The following is a 22,521-nucleotide window of genomic DNA, read 5'->3' as shown; positions in this document are numbered from 1 at the left end:
GAGAGAAGCTAAGAATTAAAGCTTTTTTATTTTAATTTTCCCTCAAATTCTCTTGCTTTCTTGCTTTGATTTTAGTTCCTTTTTTCTAGAATAGTTGCTTTTTATCTCTCCTCGAAAACCTCAGAAAATGACCTTTTAAATACTTCTCAAAAATCCTTAGAATTAATATCCTATAAGTGTAGTATTTTAGGAAAAATGTTTAGGACCACGATGTTGCCTTCCTTGGCTCTATGGTGCTATGATCACGAGTACCAATATAGTGCACCAACTTCAGCCAACGCTACCACATTGTGTTCTTTGGTTTCTTCATGATGCACTAAAGCATCTTGACATCACAGCCTTGAGCTACTCAAGGCCACGACTTTCATTCCATGTGCTGTCTTGTGCAGAATTACAACAGTCTAGCCTCTTCCAATACGATTTTCACCTCAATCAGATAAAAACTAGGCAAAGTGATAAATATAAAAGTTGTAACGGTGCTCTTAGATTTCCAATGGCATAAGAATCATGTCAATTAGACTTCTGTAGCTCAAGTTATCTTGAAAATACTACAACATTATGAATGAAGCCATCACCATACTCTCACAAATTTTCATCAACTAAGGTCTTTTCGTCGAATTTCTTACACAACCAATAAAATAAATCAACAATAACTAAACTTAAAATAATTTAAAGAAAAGTAACATAAAACTAAACTAAAATACTTTAAAATAACTAATCAACATGTATTAAACTAAATTAAGCAAAATGACTAATATACTTTAACCCCCAAAATGTGATAAAATAACTCCATATCATAAAGTTATCACACCCCCAAACTTAAGATTTTGTAGTCCTCGAGAAAAACATAAACTAAAATGCAATAACATGAATAAAGAAAACAACTTAACTAGAAATAAACTGCACCTACTCAGCAATCACCTTTAATACCGTCATAAGTTGATCCATAATCTCAACTCTAAGCAACACATAAATATTATTCAAGTTCATGTATAATTCCAAAGTTGGCTCATCGTCAAGTGGATTTATGTGTGTGTGTGTGCATAATCTTTTCACTTAAACCACTAAACAATCTAAATAAGTTTAAACACATGCAAAATTTAAATTAGTATTAAAATTTCATAAGTTTGCTTTCCATCTCTCTCTCCATTAATGTAGACTAATACTAAGTTAAGGATCCTTAGGTCTTTATCAAGCTTGTATAATATGGCTAGGGTCAAGGTAGGATATGTGATATTAATGTGGCTTAAATCACCCTAAGCACAGTCATTCTGGGACCTATAAAGAGTTTTATTTCTTTAGAAAAGTACACCCTTTTTCATCAAATTTTTCTTTTGCTTAACACTTCATTTTTTTTCTTCTTTTTCTTTCTTTTTTCTTTTTCTCAATATTACACCCCCCAACTTATTTCTTTTATTGGGTAGTGAGACAAATACAATCATGCTTTTGATCTTTTAATCACTTTTCATCTTTACTACCTTTCCCACTATCTAGCTCATTACCTTTTCCAAATTGACTTAAGCACTTAGAAATAAGGGATGCAAAAATTGAAACTTTTTATGTAAAGGTCTAAGTTAATAATTAAGTGTTTAAATAAAAAAGAGATATATTAAGCTCAAAGGGGTATTCTAGGATAAATATATAACAAGGTGGCTCAAACAACTCAATCGGCCCAAAGATGGCCTAAATCATTTCTTTAACTAAGTATAGCCTAACATTTCATCTTGAGAGAGAATCAAACAAATTATAGAACTCAATACATAATTCAAATTTCATATTTGCATAAACCTTCTTTAGATATGCACAACGAATTTAAGCAAAAGACACAGTGCTCAAATTGAAGAAATCTTATCCTAATAATGACACTTAGCATAAAAATTTACATTGTGACACACTTGATTTTTTATATGGCCTAATGTGATGTTGGCCAAGTGATTTGATGAGTAAACTTGAAAACTTGATGTATATGCTTGTGGAACATGCACATGAGCTATTGTGGTCTATAGAGAAAAACTTTAAATTTTAACGTACATTGAGGATTCTAATAATATAATGAAATAGCTAAGCCAATTGATGAGTTAACTTGAACTTTGGTGAATATGACTACACTTATAGGTGTATGACTATGAATATTGGTATAAAGCAAAGTGTTCCATGGAATTTTGCATACGTTTGGCACTTTGACACCTAAATACGACATTAAGGCAAATATTGATAAAAATGATGAATTAATCTTATAGCTTGGGGATTTGATTTAATTTGATGTATATTTGAGAATATGTTTATAAGGATTTGAATTATATGAGTTATTAGAGGTATGAGATTAACAAAGAATGATTTTGGGGTGTTAAAGTTTGGGTTTTTAGAAGTTGGAGTGTAGAAAAAGTGAAATTTGGGCAAGATGTATTGATACATTCTTGGAAGGATGAACATATATCGATACATTGTCCAAATGTATAGATAAATTTGAAGCCGAGAACAATCTAAATAAAATGTATTGATACATGGCCTCATTTATCGATACATTTAGGGGGTATTTGTTAAGAATGTACCAATACATCCCTGTAAGAAGGTAAAAATAAAAAAAGGTTTTGAGCATTCTGCCCTTCTAAAAAATCAAAACCCATTCTATTTCTTTCTCTCTCTACCCTATATGAAACCTTAAGCCCTCAAATTACATTTGGAGCTTGTTTGAGCTAGATTTGAGCTTGGGAAATGCTTCTAGAGATAAGATTAAGTGTTTTTATCAATTGATTTTCAATTTAATCGGTTAATAACTTAGATTCAGTTTGGTCCAACTTTGGTGAGATTTTTTTTCCATGAGTTTGCTATGGATTTGGAGCAAAGAATAGGGCAACCCAATCCATAAGGTAAGGATTTAGCACATCATTGAAGGATTTGAGCTCATTTATAGAATTTGGTTATTTTTGAAAAGCTAGGATATTTTTGAAAGCTAGGAAATAAATACTTTTATGATGTTTCAACTTGTTTCAGGGAAAGTTGAAGCCACCTAACGTATTGGTGAGTTATAAGACAACTAAAGGCTAAGGAATGAAGCTCAACTATAGGAGTGCCTCCGGTTGTCGAGGTGAGTGGGGTTTAATTAAATGCATGTGATGCATCTCGCATATCATACACACTACCATGGTACTTAAATATTGTGTGTATGCCTAGATGAGAATGCCTAGGCTATAGAATTGATACGTATATGTGTGTGTGCATGTGTGTTTACCTAGATGTATGTGCCTAGGCTAAAGAACCAATATGATTATGTGCCTAGATGAGGATGCTTAGGCTAATTAGTTATCTGAGATAGTAAATTTGTGTTTGTGTGATTTGTAGTGAGCCATAAGGGAGCATTTTGTTGGAACCCATGTTATATAAGACCTAGAGCAAAGGGCCTACACATAGTGCGATATGAATTATGGAGTAAAGATTGTACCAAATTATGATGAATGGGCTACTAAATAGGTATATGGCCCGATATGTATTTAGGTTAATGGCACAACGATTAGGTGATATTAAATATGTGAGGCCGAAGGGCCATGCGTATTTATGAACATGATATGTGCATGATTGCCTACATATTTATGGCTAATTCGAGGATATGTATAAGACTGTTAAGCTATGATTGATACGGTTGAATATGATGAATACCCATAAGGGGTTAAGGGCATAAGGGCCTATAAATTGATTACGTTTTGTTTGATGATGCCTTAGAGATTTGAAGGCACTTAGAATCATATTAAGCTTAGAAATGACTGAAGCTTGTTAAATTCAAATATGATTTGATGTGGACATATGGAATGTCATAAGCACAATGGCCTGATTTGTGGGTATGTGTTCCATCTAAGGGATGAATTCCGAACATTGATTTGACTTGAGGTTGAGTGGAGTCCCATCCCTTATGACTTTGTATGCCTAGATCATGCCTTAAAGATTTGAAAGCACTTAAAATCATATTGAGCTTCGAGATGACTAAAGCTCATTAAATTTGAATATGATTTGATGTAGACGTATGGAATGTCATAAGCACAATGGCATGATTTTTGGATATGTGTTCCATCTAAGGGATGAATTTTGAACGTTGATTTGACTAGAGGTAGAGTGGAGTCCCATGCCTTATGACTTTGTGTGCTTACAGGGATCGTGGTAAATAGGGACGATAGCATTAATCCCACCTGTGATTCTTGCTTGTAGTGCTTTGATGCCATCCGTTGAGATTACCCTAGGTGATGCCAATCGTTGGGAGATTACTTCTATAAATGACTATGATTCTCCATCAATTGCTCTGATGCTATGCATGATTTGTTCTTCACTCGTTGCTTCGGCATGTGCATGATTTGTTCTCCACCAACGGCTTTGCCCTGAGCATGATTTGATTTTTCATCAGTTAGCCACCGAGTGTGATTTGACTATGTCCATGGCAAGACCTCTCATTTGATTTCATTTGACAATGATAGCATGCATCGGGGATCTGATTTGAACTATGAATATGTGGTGACCATTATGAATGATATTTGATGAAATGCTTAGGAATAAGCACTTATTTGTAAATAGGATTTATGCTTGAAAACTAAGGTGTGCCTATAAAGCCCAGTTTAATCATAACAGCTTTAAAAATAAGCCTTGAATCAACATGATGTGAGGACATAGAATTTGTAAACTGTGGATATGATACGTCATTCAGATGTGATTTAGCAAGACTTAACATGATGAGTTGTGAGTTGTGCATGTAAGATATTAGGGTGATCCTTACACCTTTGAATTAGAGATGTTTGAATATGAAAGTTTTACAGCTAAATAGGCCTAAATATATTTTTTATGTAAAATATTATGTTGTGATAGCATCCCCTCACTAAGTATTGGATGACTCGCCCCTCTGTTGTACCATGTTTAGATAAGAAAAGCTATGGGGTTACATGGAAAATGTCGTCGATTGGATGGACACATAGTTGGCATTTAGTAAGTTTTTATCCTAATGTGTCATTCCACTGAATCTATGTGGGCCTTCTGCCTTTCGAGTTTAGTTAGTTTGTAAAATATATTAGGCATGATGTGCCATTTCAATTGTATAAAGGTTGTTATGTACGAACTTAATTTAAAGGCCAATGTATGGCCAATGTATGCCATTTGCACTCTAAGGATAGGTAAATTAAAAGAAATTGGTGTGATTAAATCTAGCTCCAGTTCTTAAAACATGTAACAAATTAAATGATAAATAACTTAACTAAATTGAATATTTAAAAACCATAAATGCAAAATAAAGAAAACAAAGCTTAAAAGCTAAAAATTCCCTCTAAATCTAAAAATAAAATTGTCCCTAATGTTACTAAATGTAAGGGAAAGAAATACTCCCTTAGTTTGTTGTCAATCGCTACTAGTTAGCTTCTTCTTCATGTTCATTTTGGTATTCCATAGTGGGATCATCCGGCAAAGTGGGAAAAATGGCCATGTCTATGGTAACATGCACAATGTAAGCTCTCATCATCTATTCAATTGATTGCATACAAGTAGCCTAATAATCCATTTAAAGGTTAAGCTTTTCTATTCTCCGAGACATGGAAAAATGATTAGGATGCCGATGCAGCAGTGGATGGCATGGTGCGAATGAAGACTTTCCTTCTGCAATTGAATGCTCACGAGCATAAAACCTTTGCAAAATTCCTACATCTAAAGGACCTTTAAGATTCAAGATTTCTTGATTGCTGTCCCAAATCACTCTTTTTTTCTTCAATAGAGCCATGATCAAAGATGGATACCAAAGTCCATCATAGTGTGAGTGAGCAACCTGAACAATACTATTGAGCACTAACTAACCCACATTGATCGACATCTTAAAAATAATTCCATAAGGTAAAATGGCTCTATCCCTTGTCACATCACTAAGATGCTTTATAGGGAATAATCTTGCTGCCAATAAATGAAACCAGACCTTATACTCGTTCCTCATGGCACTATCCTTAACAGATGATGGCACATCTTTATTCATTTTCCATTTTGTACCCTTATCACATAGCAAACCAATAACTTCATCTAAGTCAACATTTCCAACCCAATATTGACCATACTGATCACTTTTGATGTTAAGTAAGTCATAGAATTGATTAATCGTTTGACTATCAAAGCATACCTAACACCCTTAGACAAAAACTTGCCCATTCTCATGTTCAATGGCATTGGCATAAAATTCTTGAATAACAAGTAATATTGTTGCCTTAGGTTGCTCACAAAATTTTTCCCACTACCACTCAATGATGAAGATCAATGCCTCGCTCTAGATTAAAGGAGTGGAAGATGATAAGGTGGCTTCGAAGCATGGATTGAGTGCAAAAGTTTGTGAATGGAAGCTTGTTTCTGAATGGGTAGTTTGTAGAGAGAGAAAATACGAAGGTAAAGAAAAAGAAGCCATAGCAAGTGTAAGAGATGAAGAATGAAAAAGGGCAAGCGAGTTTATAAAGTCAAAGCCCGAGCGAGCGTCCCTGTGCTCTGGCCTCAAGCCTCACTATGGGGGCCATCATGCATGGGTGCCACGACATTGGTCCATGGGCACCGCGGTACCTTACTCTCAAGTTTTGTAATGGAGAGGCATCACACACTGCATTGCGGCCATCACTCCAAAGGTGCCGCAATGCCATTGCAACCTTTTTTTTTGGTGGAATAAACACCTGTAAAACAAAAGAGGAAAGAAAATTAAAATCAGAAAATAAAACATAAAGTGTAAAATAAAATTACAAGTAAAAATAAAAGTATGAATAACACTAAATAAATTTAAAAAATAGACTAAGTTTAGAAAACTTGGGTTGCCTCCCAAGTAGCACTAGCTTTGTACCCATCAACTCTACTTTTTTCTTGTTCATTTGGGATTCGAAAGATTGATGAAGGATCATTGATGATCAATGTCTTCTTTCTAATAATGCTTCAACCGTTGCCCATTCGCTTTGAATGTTTCATTTGTTGTACCATCCATTGCCTCCATTACTCCATGTGGAAACACTTTTGATACAATGAAAGGCCTTGACCATCTTGATTTCGACTTACTCGAAAATAACTTTAAGCGTGAGTTAAACAATAGCACATGTTGACTAGGCTCAAAATGGTGCTCAACAATCTTTTGATCATACCATCTCTTTGCCTCTTCCTTGTAAAGCTTGGAATTTTCATAGGCATCAAGTTGAAATTCATCTATCTCACTTGGTTGAGATGGACATTTCTCACCAACAGCTTCAAGATCAAAATTCGATTTCTTGATGGCCCAATATGCATTGTGCTCAACTGCACTAGAAAATGACATGCTTTTACCAAAAACTAATCTGTGTGGAGACATACCAATTGGCATTTTGTAGATAGTCCTATAGGCCCATAATGCATCATCTAATCTCTTGGCTCAACCCTTTCTTGAGGGAGATACAATCTTCTCCAAAATCTACTTGATTTCTTTGTCGGAAACTTTAACTTGTCCATTAGTACGTGGATGATAGGCAGTTTCAATTTTGTGTTTGACCCCATACTTAGTAAGAGTGCTTCTAAATACTTGCTGTAAAAATGGCTACCTTCATCACTTGTAATCATTCTTAGTGTGCCAAATCTATTGAATATGTTCTTTTTAAGAATTCAACACCACCTCAGCATGATTTGTAGGCAAACTTGAAGCTTCCACACACTTGGAGACATAGTCCACCACCATTAAAATGTAACAATTGTTGAAAGAAAAGATAAATGGTCCCATGAAATCTGTACGCTAGACATAAAAAATCTCCACTTCGAGGATGCTATTGAGCGGCAACTCATGTCTTCTGGAAAGGTTCCCTATTCTTTGGCACTTATCATAATGCATGTCTTTCAATAATTGTTACTCATTATGTATAATAAAACTTTATTCAATAATTTTAGCCATTATGTTCATTAAAGCTCTTTTTAGTACTGTTACTCATTTTGTGCATTTAAATTGCTTTGGAGTAGCTATTTTTCTAACTCTTATGAAATCCTACCTTAATGTAAGATGTTAAGTTAAGAAATCCTTAGGTGGGCATGTATGTCTCATGTTTTAAGCTTTTAAACAGAATTTTAAACTTACAAAAGTTTGTGTTTTTGAGACACTAAGATGATTTGCAAAGTTTGGTGGAAAAGAAAGTCCAAATGAACAAGTTTTTATTCTATTTTTATTACTAGAGTCTATCTATCGATAAATGTTCTTCATATATCGATAAATACAAATCTATAAAAGATTTTTATGGAATTAAAGAATATCTATCGATAGATGTTCATTATCTATCGATAGATCAAGCCTATTTATTGATAGATGAGATACATCTATCAATAGATAGCAACTCGAAAGCTTTTAAAGCATTTTGGAGCTCATTTATCAATAAATGGCTTTTATCTATTGATAGATGATGTTGTTTTTAAGAAATAAAAATGGTAAAAAAGTTTTTTTTTTTTTTTACACTTTAGCTTATATATATGCCACCTTAAAAGAGGTTGGCAACTCTCAATCTATTTTCATAAGTATTTTCTTAGCCCTTATGCTCTTTCAACTCATTTTTCATTCAAATCACTACTTTTGAAAGATTTGAGCTTGGTTTTGAGTTTTCAAAGCAAAAGTGACATTTTTCACTCTTGAACTCTCTAAATCTTGGGTTTTGAACTTTGAAAATATTGTGTATTGTTCAAGATTTATTGATTTCTACAAACTAAGGATTTAGATGGATTTCCTCCTTGTTTAGAGCTCACCTAAGATAAGGGAGATGGATTTATGAATTTTTTTACACATGAGTATTTGTAGAACAGTGAACTTAAGCTGAAAAATTAGATTTAGAAGAATCCACATAGATTTGAAAGAGCTTAGAATGCTTAGTACTCAATTCCTAGATTGATTATTGATGATAAGAGTTATTGAATGTTTAGGAAGGATCAAAACTTCAAAGGAATTCATGGAGTAGATTTGTGCTAGATTTTCGAGGTTGACTTTCAAGGTGAGTTGATCCATCACTTTTGAAACTATTTGAGTATGTATAGTTGAAAGCATGGTTGAATGATTAGATGGATTATTGATGAGTATGGTTTCCATAAATAAAAATATGTTTCTAGATGAGAAAATGTTTTGGAAATGGCTTTCAAAACTATTATGTATAAGTAAATATCCTACTATGTAGTAGTTGAGAAAATGATTATGGATGATTAAAATGCTTTTGCATGTGAGTATTGTGAATGTAAATTAAAAAGGACTCCACTTTTCTATTATTTTTGTGATTGACTTGATTTGCTATTGATGCTTGATCTTGGTATGATCTTGGACTAAATTGGGATTGTGCTGTGATTGGTTCTACTCCTTGTGTGGGGGTAAGAATACCACAGGGTTAAGTTGTGCATCATACCACCTTTCCCTATCTTTATGACTCCCAATGTGAGGATAAGAATACCACAAGGTTAAGCTTGGCCAACATATTACCTTTTTCCTTTTTTGTATGTTGGCTCTAGTCTTAGTGTGCGGGTAAGAATACCACAAAGTTAAGTTAGGCATCATATCATTTTTCCCCTCTTCGTGAAGCTCGGTGTAAGGGCAAGAATACTGTAAGGATGAGTTAGGTGAAAGTACCCATTCTCCCTTTAATTTGCTAATGGAATGTATTGAGGTGTTATTTGTATATTGGATATTGTGACGAATATGATTGACGATTGATGATTATTGTGTCTATCTAGAAAGGATGAGATGATTTGTTGAGTGAATGATATATTCTTGATTTGAATGTTTTGTGTTGAGTTTGAAGGAGAATTACCTTCCATTGTCTCATTGCAAAAGTTTTGCATGTTAAGCTTGCATATGGTTATTATATTTTATAGATTTTGAGTTTTCAAATGCATTAAAGGCTATTGAAAGGATTTATATGATTATCATGTTGTTGTACATATTATGGTTTATTGCAAAACTCTTCCCTTTGGTTTGTCCCTTTTCCCATATCCACTCATAGAGCCTTTATGACTCACTCATTATTTTTCCTTATTTTGGTTTCAAATCAATAACTTGCTTGACTAAGCGACTTGTGGAGTAGTAGCCCAGCTCATCCATGGTAGCTGTGGTAGAGCTTTCCTTCCAGCCCTTCAGTGTCATTACACTTTGCAATGTGCCGAGTCGAGTCATTTAATCATTATGTTGATATTGAACTTGGTTATGTAAATGTTGATATACTTGATTACATTTTTGCACATTGTGTTGAGCCTCAAATACGGGTGCATGAGAATAATAAAACTATGGTGGGTGATCCATAACATTATAGGCAAGGGATGCGTATCGAACCACAATTTTTTTTAACATGTGAATATTTATATAAAATGTGATAAAAACCACACCTTATATTGAGAATTTTCGTAATGTGGTGGTCTTGATGAATTAATTGTATATTCATAATTGTTGTTGAATTAATATGTGAATGGATGGATGACTAGCCCATGCACTATTGATTTAGGCTTGCTTGGACCTAACAGGTCATACCACGTAGGTCGATACGCCTGTCATGATCCCTTTAGAAAATAGGATGTGACAACTCTACATATAGAGTTTTAACAATTCCTTTAAAGCAAAATAGAATTTCTTAGTAGAGGCAAATAGACTTTCACTCCTAACTCTCTCTTTCGTATTATCTCTCAAATTCCCTTATATTTAGCACTTTTTCTATCTTATTCTCAACTTTACTTTGCCACTTGTCCATTCTCTCTCACTTACAATAACAATCAATACTTTAAAGACTATTCTAATCTTCCTCCCAATCACCTAGAACACATTTTTTTACTTATTTGAAATACTTTCTTTGTTCTTATTAGGAGAACCCCTCTACACTTCTAAAACTTACTTTCAACAAAATCATGACGTAGGTAGTATACTAATTAGGATGGAGAGTGCAGCATCCGATCAACACCCACCGAAGGGGGAAGTGAGAAAAGAGACAAGCTTTGTAAAGTACCCTCTGCTTGTAAATAAAGATGGGTCCCGCTGCGCTGCCTTGCAAAAGGAATATATTCATTTTAAAGAATAAATTCTCTAAGCACGAAAAGATGCTTGAAATTCAAGCAAACATGGCCTTAATACTAAGCCACCCAACTTTTCCGCTAGGCCTCGGTTTTGAAACATAATGAACTAAAAGTTAAGCTCTAACTTTGCTTCATTATATTATAAAGGGACAGCTATGGTACCATACCAGTCTAAAGAAGAATCTGCAAATCTAATTGAAATTCCTCCTTTTCTTATATATGGATAGAGAGGTGCCAAAATATAAAAGCAATAACAAATTATAATAAATAAGTAAAAGGGTGGTGGAGGAACGGCTTGAAGGGGGGTTAATTTGCAATACTAGATCCGCATCATTTGGATATTAATATAGTATGGTCTCAAAGTAGCTTGAAACTATATCCACTTGGCATCCATCCATTGGGTTTGACGTGAAATTTTATATGAATGGATTTTAGTAGTGAAAATCTGTTGATGTAGGTAGTGTACAATTAGTTATATATGTACATCTCTCTGTCTCAAAGAGTTGGTTTGAATTGGTTTTCTGCCCAAATAAAACTTTGTGGATGCAGGATGAGTTCATCTTGAAGGTGTGATCGTTTAAAATAATGCGACAAATGAGGTCCAAATTTGAAAAACCAAAGTTGAGACGAAATAGTAGCACGAACAGATGTAAGATTGGCATAACTTCATTGAGGATGTAGAATTTATTTTGGCTTAAGAATCTTTCTTTGATTGTCAAAGAAGAAAGCATTTATTCCCACTTGGATTTGGGTAACTACCATGCATTTATCCTTTAGATTTTTCATCATCTCTCCCACCGCATTTGACATCTTTGCATGGGCTTTACATACGGGGGAGCTTTTTATAATATTGTTCTTACTCATCTTGATTTACTACCCCTTTTACAAGGGGTGGGGTCCATGTGTCCATTTGTTGGGTTTGACCCCCAATGGCTCTGGCTTTGGCTTTGGCTTTGGCTTTGGCAATAGCACTCAACTAGTGTATTTTGTTTTATTTGACAATCTTCAGTTCCACAAAAGCGATGTGTGAGAGGGCGGGTGAGGCCCATGGGGCTTTAGAAGAGGAGGGGGACGGGTCCCCTACTTGCTGTCATCAAAAGCCCCATTCTTTATGCATTGATGTTCACGTCCTCACATTATACCAACCACACACCCTAAAGTTGTTGGTTCCATCTTATTTGCTTCTCCCTCTTTTGCTTTCTCATATCCATCCCTCTTCCTAATCCTCTTCGTTTCTTCAACACTGTTTTACTCTTTTTCTTTATATATCAAGGCATATTTATTTCAGACATAACATGCAATTGGGGAATCACTTCTCAATGTCGGTCATATGTCCCTTCACTCCAAGTCTTAATCCTATTCATTATGGAAAGTACAAAACAAATTTGCATGCATATATGCAAGACATGAAGTGTAATATAACATGTTTTATTGTATTTTTTTTTCTTTTGTCCAATGTTTTACTCTATTATGTACATTAATATAAAATGCCTAAATTTTAGTTCACCATCTTGAACTTCCCTAAAAAATTGTTGGCACAAAAAAAGAAAAAGAACTTCCCTAAAATTTAAAAATGCATCCGTATACCCCATTAGCTCACCATATTATTAGTTATTTGCATATATTTGAAACTTTTTGTTTTGAAATATCATTTCGTATCTGTAACAAGAGTTATTATTATTATTAAGTAATGATCATTTTTAATAATGTATCATATTCTGGTTTGTTAGGACATTATAATTGAGACGGCGGAAAGGATTTATATGATAATTTCTTCTCATCCATCTATTAGTCGATCTTCCTCGGAATCTAATTAAGATATAGAAAACTGATTGGTTTTTATTTATTGTTTCAATAAACAGTTTTGATTTGATTTCTAATTGCATATGTAATAAGTAAAAAGGAAAACAAAAATCTAAACTTAGCTCAATTTGGCACTTGGATGGGTAAAACAGGTTGGTTCACACTTTTCTTCCATATGGGAAGGAATTATCTTTTTCCTTTTGTACTAAGAACCAAGGTAGGTAGTCCAAGACTCCAAGTAGGTGCAAGAGATAGAGAGATGGGACTTCTAAAGTCAAATAGAATAATGCACATGATACACAAAAAGATGTTCCTCACACCAAAATTATAACTGCAGAGCACTGCTAAACAGGACAAGTGGATTAACAAAGATTTGAATCAACTGAAATGGATCACCCAAGTTAAACTATTGTTTGGGAAAACAAAAAGTTCATCAAGAGTCTAAGATCTAGCTTGTTACAGATTGATGTTACAATTCTAATAATTTGAATTACAACTGCTTTGTCAGTTCTTTGGATTTTTAAGCAAAAGGCAAAAGCAAAAGACAGAAACTAGATAAAGAGAGGGAAAAGAAAAAGAAATGATCAACTTTGATTAACAACTAATGAGACTAGCTATAGGTTAATTTCCTAGTAATAAATCCTGCATGGCAAACTTGGGCAAGGAATCCAATACCCAGCCAAGAATCTCTTAATCATAAAATTTTGGTGTCAATTGTATCATGACAACCTTTTTCTAGGTAATGACATAAAAGGATGTCTTCGTTTCCCAAACCATCCATCATGATCCATACAGATTGAGCACTTCATTATAACCTAAAAAGGGAGTTGTACTATAAAACCAAGATTAGTCATGTACATATATATATATGGATATACAGCATATACTAACAAGATAGTGAGATATTAATTTTTATATATATGTATAATTAATGAGAGAAGGGACGAGAATGGGCTGATGAAACAAGGGTAAAAGTGGAACATATTGGTCATCATGATTGCAAGAGGGGTCTAAGTCTCCGTCGTATTCTAATACTCAAAAAGCTTCACATGGTCTAGAAGAATAACTCCACAAAGATACACTCTTCTTTTGGTGATGACAAAAGATGGATTACTCTCAGTCTGAGACATAACAGATATGTACATTCTAACAATGCTTGTATAAAAGTTTCCATCTTTCTTTCCCACTCATCTTTTCTTTGTGAAATGTGGTTCAACAGCCAACATTTCTTTTGTAATTTGGCAGCTGTATCCCTCTGCGTATCTGTCATGTCAGCGTAATGTAATACTATTGTATTGTACGTACGCTGATGATGATATCAGTGGTTTTAGTTTAGAGTATCTTTTTCTTTCTTTGGTAAAGGAAGGGGGTGCATGTTATGTTAGAATAGGCGCGCTTTATTGTTTTCTTTGTTTTTGTATTAGAATTATATAACAGTAGCATATTTTTTTTTTCTTTTTATCAAGAGGAGACTTGTGGCTTAGTCTTTCTAGTTGAAGAACCACCCAGCCCAACCCTCTCTTCTCTTCTTCAAAAACGCACCCTATTCCTCCCTATTTGCATCGCATTTGTTCTTGAATCTCTTTGGGTATTCTCGCAGCCGCTTAGGGAGAGAGAGAGAGAGAGAGAAAGTTGTGAGAATGTTCCAACCCAAGAAGCCCTCAACTATGAATTCCCATGATAGAGCCATGTGTGTTCAAGGGGACTCTGGCCTCGTGCTCACCACAGACCCCAAGCCTCGCCTCCGCTGGACGGTCGAGCTTCATGAACGCTTTGTCGATGCTGTTACTCAGCTTGGAGGACCTGATAGTACCTTCTTTATCTATCCCTATTAGTTGCTTTAAACATTTCTCATATACATGCATGTTTTTGGAATCAATCTTCTTCATGTTGGCTGATCGATTTAATTGCTTAACTTTGACAGAGGCCACACCAAAAACAATCATGAGAGTTATGGGTGTGAAGGGTCTTACGCTTTACCATCTCAAGAGCCATCTCCAGGTTTGAATACAACAACAATATTTCATGCTTGCTTTAGCTTTTTCTTCCAGCTCTTTTGTGACCTTGTCCATGTAGGGTTGGCTTTGATTTGCCCCGCCCCCACTTTTTTTTTTTTTGTTTTTCTTTAAGTTTCTCTTTTCCTTTTGGCTTCCTTTGATCATAATTATAATTTTAATTCTTCTTGCCGGATTAGAAATTCAGGCTTGGAAAGCAACCTCACAAGGAATTCAATGATCACTCTATAAAAGATGGTAAGAGAGGTGGACTCTTCTTTCTAGGGTTTTCTTTATCAACACATATACACTCTTTTCGTTTTCATTATATTACCATCGTGCATCTACCTAAATGCTTATTTCTCTTCCTGTTGGCGCTAGATCTTCAAAGAAATGCGGCATCTTCCTCAGGCATGATGGCTCGTAGCATGAACGAGTACGTATTGATTGAATTGTTGTGATTTTAGTTTCAAGATTCACAACTTGATGAACTTTAACACATATATAGAGGTGTTTTAAAAGAAAATACTGCGAGAAAGAAATCACTTAATTTTGGCTGTTTTTTCTTTCTCTTTTTCATCATTCTTGTTTGGGGGTCTGGGGTTCGGATTTTCTTGTGGAATGTGTGTGTGAAACTGTATATAACAGTAACTCACACATGGTTGATGCGACTAGGATGCAAATGGAAGTGCAGAGAAGATTTCATGAGCAATTCGAGGTATGCACAGATTCTCCTCAACAGATCAATATATATTCTCTCTTGCTTGTTCACCAGATAGAAACCTTCTGGGGATCGGGCTTGCGAAAGAATATATCATTCTTTTGGACTACTTTCTGTGGATGAATCCTTCATGGACTTATCATGCCTGGCAGGTGCAACGACACCTTCAACTGAGGATTGAGGCTCAAGGCAAGTATATGCAGTCCATATTGGAAAAGGCTTGTCAAACCCTAGCTGGCGAAAACATGGCCGCAGGAGGCTATAAGGGTATGGGAAATCAAGGAGTTCCCGACATGGGAGCAATGAAAGATTTCGGTCCTCTCAACTTTCCACCATTTCAAGACCTCAATATTTATGGAGGTGACCAGCTTGATCTTCAACAGAACATGGACAGACCATCACTCGATGCTTTCATGCCGAATAATGATAACATTTGCCTTGGAAAGAAGAGGCCTAGCCCTTATAGTGGCAGCGGGAAGAGTCCTTTGATCTGGTCTGATGAGCTCCGACTGCAGGACTTGGGAACAGCCGCATCATGTCTAGGACCGCAAGATGATCCTTTCAAAAGTGAGCAGATTCAAATTGCGCCACCTTCAATTGATAGAAGTACTGACCTAGATCCTATATCAGACATTTACGAAGCAAAGCCGGTACTTTCCGGCGATGGCATAGGTGACAAGAAGTATGAAGCGTCGCCGAAGCTGGAAAGGCCATCACCAAGAAGAGCACCGCTTCAGGCAGACAGGATGAACCCTATGATAAATAGTGGTAGCGTGGCACAAGGGAGAAATTCACCATTTGGATGAATTGCTAACATTTTGCTTAGACCGCACGTAAGTGACTTAAGGATTAATTATGCTCCGCTCAGTCTCATATTTCATTAGGGTTTAGTAAATTATATTATATTAATTACAATAGGGTTTTGTCTCAGCTATATGATAATGCCATGCATATGCATGCATGCATGGCAATAATCTTTGTCAGTTAAAATTAATTGTTACGAATTTAGTACATCAATTTGTACTTTCCCATGATCCTTATATATGACTTATTGATGAATTTTACTAGATATTTATCATCTTTTTTGCTTCTCAATCTGGCTACACTTTTTTGTTTATGCCATTTATGCCTATTTGAACTTGACAAAACAGAAAATTCATTCTCTTTCCCTTCGTTTTTTTTTCAAAATCAACCCATAGTTTTACTTTTTCATATTCTAAATTTATTTCTTATGATTTATTTCTTTTTTTTTCTTAATTTATTATGAAAATCAAAATAGAGATAATGGAAATGGGATGAAGGAATCGATACATTCTATATTTCTTCACCAATTAAAAATTAAAGTCATTAATTGAATTTATCTTTTGCCTTCAGTTCTAGTAGCTAGAAGTATAAATATGAATTTTGCTAGTTGTCGATTCAATGGTAGTGTTGCATAAGAGGAGATGGTCTAATTTCATCAATATTGTATCTAGCATCTTTGCATGTTAGATCTCAAATCTTTCTAAATTGTTTATATATTTATTTGATATGAGGAAGGAAGAATTTGAATCCAACTTTTTTAATAAATACTCATATTTGCATGATCTCAAATCTTTATAATAATAGGGAATACCACCCAACTACTTGACTATCGGCCTTTGGATTGCTCCTCTTTGTTCTCAATGCTAATATGCTTTTTTGGTAGATAGCTCTTCACTATTTAGTGATCACAATAAAAAACAAACATGGATTGAACTTCATCCAAGTGCCAGAAAGCCACTATACATGTTTATGTTGAAGAAGTTTAGTTGGGAGAGGAAAATTTTTACTTAGTAAACTGGATATGAATGCAGTAATAATAAGCTTATCCTTGAAAGATATCATCCTTTTGGTAATAACTTTGCTTATTACCATCTACAGATATACATATTTAATGGAAGGAAAATTACAGTAAAATAAAAACAACATTATAAGTATGTAACAATCACTTCAATACCCTAATATTGGGATCCCCATCAAAACATAAGTCGGGTTTGAATTTCCCTTCCTCCAAAAGAAAATGTATGCCTTAATATTGGGTGCTTTTTATCTTTCGAAAGAAAGGAAGGGGTGTAAGCCAGAGACCCTACCATTTGAATATGGTATTTTTGGCTATTTTTGTCCCCGAGAGCATTTTTATATGGATAAAATTAATGCACGACTTGTTCTGATGGTCATGTTCTGTCAAGTCTGCCTGTTGTTACATTGAAGTAAACTTTTAAAAACCGTTGCTCCAAGTTAGTTATTTCCTATCATTGCAGACAAGATTATCGGGAAAACCAATTAGATTAAGCTACCCTAAATAAATAACTAAAACAGAAGCCATTAAAGCAAAAGATGAGGGGTTTGGGGGCACATGCTGCACCAGGCCAAAGCACATGAATCACTTAAGCTCATTTTTTGTACAGAGTGAAGGGAGATAGTTTTGTTAGAGCAAGAATTTCCAACGATACAAGCCGACAGAGCGTATCTATCTTTTAAAGCTCTTTTTCCTTCTTTATCACTCCTTATTCCTTGGGTGTCAAAGATTGAAGAGGACGCATCACCATATTGGTACACAGGAGATATAAATATAACTTATGTTACATGGACTTAAAAGATGTAATAAATCTTAATGCTACTACATCTTGTTGATTATAAGATGAAGAGCAGTTGCTATTTTATTAAATGATAAAAATGTGTAGTATATATAAATAAACTATTTAATGCTATATTTGAGATGCACATGTAGTTCTGCTGAGGGACAATCTAATGTTGGAATGATTAGGCTTTTTGTTATAAAGAGCTAGTAACTATCTATTTGGAAGGGTGATCCACGCAGACGCAGCGGAGAGAAGAGGGTTTTGGGTTGTGGAGATAGAAAAAGATGGTGGTGCCTCTGCCACCTACCTTTATTGGTTGCAGAGAAAATTTAGGGGACTGCAAGTTGTCAAGAAAGCTCCTCCGACCATCCAATACATGTAACTAGAACACACAGAGAGAGGAAAAAGGAAAAAGCAAATAAAGCCTAAAGGTGAGGAAGAATACAACGCACTCCCACGAGTGCACATATCGAGGAAGCTTCTATCTTTATGTGCACAAAATAAAGTTGAGGAAGGGGTACTGCGTTAAAAGTTGATGCATCTAATCTGCTTTGGTTTTCATATGTTAATTATTGGCCTTTGCAATTCCATTTTACGCATAATTATAATTACAATATATATCTGATGGGATTAAATAACTTACATGCACTGCAATTATCAAACAATAAAAGATGGTATAGTTCGAGGCACGTCCTTCCAAGCAATTGTAAATCATTTGCATCTCCATATTTATAAAGCACTTTGGATTCTCTGTTTGTTTACTCATTTGGCAGCTTTAGGTTGATTAATTGTGTATAGCAGGCATTTTCTCCAAAAGAAGTACAGTCCCAGTCCCATAAGCTTCTTTCGTCTCCCTTTCCCCCTCTTTCTTTAGGAATTTAGCTACTTAAAAAACAGTTGGATTTTGTTTATGTTTATAATAACAAGGCACTAAAACTGGTGTTCTTCTCCTACCATGCGTTTTTCTAGTTAGTACATGAGGAGGAAATGTTGCGGCCGAAATAAAGTTGTGTTTATTGGGCTTCTACTTGCTTTATTGGCAATTAAGGGCCCATTGCTTGACAGAGTATTCTTTTTACTTCTTCCTAATGTGTAGTCAAATAGTGTAATAAGTTTGGTGAACAAGGAGGGTGCGGCTAGGTGAAATGAAAAAAAAAAAAAATTGTTCCTCCATAGACTGAGCAAGGGAAAGATAAGTTTATTCAACAATTGGATTTCTTTGAGAGTATATTTGAGGATTCTTAAAGAGGTAATTTCATTGTATTGGTTGAGTTGTTGTGAATCTTAAGTTTTTGGTAAAAAGTTTAAGATATTGAATTTTGTAAGTTCGTTATTTTTGGTTCACCTCATTCATGGTTTTTCTCTTTACACTAGAGGGCTTTTCACGTGTTTTTTTTTTGTTTGAAAGGTAAGGGCTTTCACATATATTTGGTGTTATTTATTTTTCTGCTTATACTTCGATATTTGTCTATTTATTTTTCTGCAATTTGATGTTTTTGAACTTGAACTATGGACCATTTTGACTTAAAAACTCCATGTATTAATAGCCATATATGTTCATTTGAAAATATGGACTGTCGGAGGATAAAAAAGATTATTTTGAGCTTTAAAATTGCTTTTTGACCAAAACTATCAATAAATATTCATCATCTATCAATAGTTCAAACCCAAGACGAACATTTATCGATAGATGTTCATCAACTATCAATAGATGGCAACCCAAGCCTAAACTATTGATAGTTTAGGCGCAAACTTGAAAAAAAAAAAGTTATTAAGGACTTTTCACACTTATTTAAAAGCTCTAAAACCTTAGAGTTTTCCTTTTTTGGCAAAGAAATTCTTTTTCATTAAAAACCTAACCACACTCTTTTTTTTTTATACCTCAACTCTTATCCTTATCAACTCTATGTATTTCAAGCATTTTAAAGTCATCTTCAAGCTTAGATTTTGATTTTAAAGACTTTTAAAGGTAAGGCTTTTTAATTTAAAACCTCCACACTTATGGTTTTGATTTTTCTGAATTTATGGATTTTAAAAATTTGTTTTTCTTAATGAAAACTTAGGATTCGATTTGGATTTGAAACTCTTGAGCTCACCAAGGTAAAGTTACTCTTAAATTTTTCTTGTGGTAGTTTAAATCTCTTACTTAGAGTTAGATTAGCTGCTAATTTTGGTTGAAAGATTTGTTGAAGAATATTTCTAAAAGGATAAATGATTATTAGTCTAGGATTTTATTAGAGAACCAAGTGTTTGTGATGGAAACCTTGCGTTAGGTGTTATTGAAGGAAGTTGAATTTTTGGAAGATCGAGTGTTCAATGAAAGCTGTTAGAGGAGAAGCACGTGTCATCGAAGTGGGTAAATATGGTGTTTTTAATTATTTTAATATTATTAAGTATACCTATTCTACAACCTTGCCAAACAACAAGCCTAGCCCATGTAATGTAATTTGATTTGAATTATTGGATTTGCTAATGTATATCTAAGTTTAGATGTAGATTTACTAGATTAGATTTGAATTTGGATTTAATTTGAATATTGTTTTTTCAAATTAAAATGCTTACCTTATCTTATTTTATCTTTATTTTGTAACCTAATCTTAACTAATCAAGGGGGTCGTCAACCTATAAATATTCCTTTTTTCCCCATTTGTAATACACATTAAAAAACCAACAAAGCATTCTAGTTTTCTAAATTACTTTCTCTTTTTTTCCTTTCTTTAGCTTTCCCTTTTGTTAGTTTTGAGGCTTACTTAAGCTTTATTTTTAGAGTTTAAGGCCACACAAGGTTAGGCTTAAGTTCTGACAAGTGACAATTGGTATCAAAGTAAGGTTCGAGGAAAAAGGAGATAGCATTGATAGAGAACCAGTCTACACCAGTCTAAGAAGTTAGAGAGACCAAAGGTGTAGCCAAATGAGGTAAGTCAAGAGACATATGTCCACTCTTGAAGGCCGAGTAGCCAAAATGGAGATGACCATGGATGAGTTAGGGTCTAAAGATGATGAGCTTCGTGGGGAGTTACATGAGATAGTGGAGATGCTAAACCATTAAGCTGCAGCATTAAAGGAGCCAGTCGAGTTGTTACAATAAGAGATATGAGGACTTATAGACAAGCTTGCCCCACTAAAGACAACCACAGGAGGTGGTGACCCAATCATTCAATCGGGGACTCGTTTAAAAGTGCTTAAACCCAAGGAATTTCGAGGTGAGAGAGAAGCCAAAGAGATGGATATATTCTTGTGGACCTTAGAGCAATACTTTAGGGCCATGAGTATCACAAAAGATGCTCTATAGATTAATTCTGCTACCATGTATTTGTGGACATCGCTTTGCTATGGTGGAGACATAGGTGCAATGAGAAGCTTAAGGGAGTAACCATAAGCACTTGGGTAGAGGTCCAAAAGGAGTTTTGAAAGTAATTTACCTTGAGTATGCAGATGATAAGGCACGTGGCAAACTGATGAAGCTTACTCAACAAAGTGAGATAAAAGAATATGTAAAACAATTCTCTAAATTATTGTTATAAATTAATAATCTTAGTGAAAAAAAGGCACTTTTTTCTTTTATGGATGAGCTCAAACCATGTGCCAAAGTTGGAATTCCAAAGGCGAAGTGTACAGAATGTCACAAGGGTTATGACCATGGCAGAATCATTAGTGGGTTTGCACAAGTGCAACAACAAGCCTTACTTCTCCAAGCCTAAGAAAAAAGACACAATGGAAAAAAAAAAGATAACGGGTCAGAGGAAGAGGTTGATGAAAAATCACCACACCATTAAACCGAGGCAATCACCAAGTGGAAGGGTAAGGAAAGGAAACCCCTCAAATATTTCTTGTGTGAGGAATCACACTTGACTAGAGACTGCCCCATGTTTAAAAAGGTCGTGGCCATCATGATGGACGTGAAGAATCCAAGCAACGAGAGTGACAGCTAATGTGTAAAAGGACCTAATGAGCAATCACACTTAAGAAGTTTAGTGTTACAAATGGAAAAGGTGAAAGACCAGTGTAGTGGCAAAAAGTTTCATCATCCACTACCAAGGAAGCCAAAGAGTACATTAAAATTGAGCAATGTCGTGTTATACTTAAAAAAGTGACAAATGACAACGGAATGTCATATGGTCTGAGAGAGACCAAGATCAATGGCCATAGGACTACCACAATAGAAGGCCCCAAGACATGGGCATAGAATCATTTAGACTAGCTAAGTACTTGTGAGACTAAAGGGTAGAGGTAAAAGAGGATTGGTTTGTAACAATTGTCCAAGGAATTTTAAGTTCGTACGAGGTTAGATTTAAGTTTCAGCATGATAGTCATAACCTCACCATGTGATAACTCTATTATATAGAGTTATTTTGACTCATTTTGAGAGCTT

The 22,521-nt window shown here is 34.8% G+C and overlaps 1 protein-coding gene across 2 annotated transcripts; it reads left to right on the top strand.

Annotated features, from left to right (window-relative positions):
* Positions 1 to 14,307: 14,307 nt before the first annotated feature.
* On the top strand, positions 14,308 to 16,616 carry LOC110428117 (myb family transcription factor IPN2). 2 transcript variants are annotated; one of them, XM_021443833.2, is made up of 6 exons: positions 14,308 to 14,640; positions 14,756 to 14,832; positions 15,026 to 15,083; positions 15,207 to 15,261; positions 15,474 to 15,543; positions 15,699 to 16,616. In XM_021443833.2, the coding sequence occupies exons 1-6, from the start codon at positions 14,472 to 14,474 to the stop codon at positions 16,350 to 16,352; spliced, it is 1,083 nt and encodes a 360-aa protein (XP_021299508.1). In that variant the 5' UTR covers positions 14,308 to 14,471; the 3' UTR covers positions 16,353 to 16,616. The 2 variants fall into 2 exon arrangements, with proteins under 2 accessions (XP_021299508.1, XP_021299509.1); XM_021443834.2 differs by having other exon boundaries at positions 14,309 to 14,640; positions 15,501 to 15,543.
* Positions 16,617 to 22,521: the final 5,905 nt, after the last annotated feature.

The sequence above is a fragment of the Theobroma umbraticum genome, unplaced genomic scaffold, assembly GCF_002168275.2.
Source record: "Theobroma umbraticum cultivar Fairchild unplaced genomic scaffold, ASM216827v3 scaffold_25.0, whole genome shotgun sequence".
Lineage (NCBI taxonomy): Eukaryota > Viridiplantae > Streptophyta > Magnoliopsida > Malvales > Malvaceae > Theobroma > Theobroma umbraticum.
The sequence above is the reverse complement of the archived record's forward strand: the minus strand, read 5'-3'. Positions and strand labels throughout refer to the sequence as shown.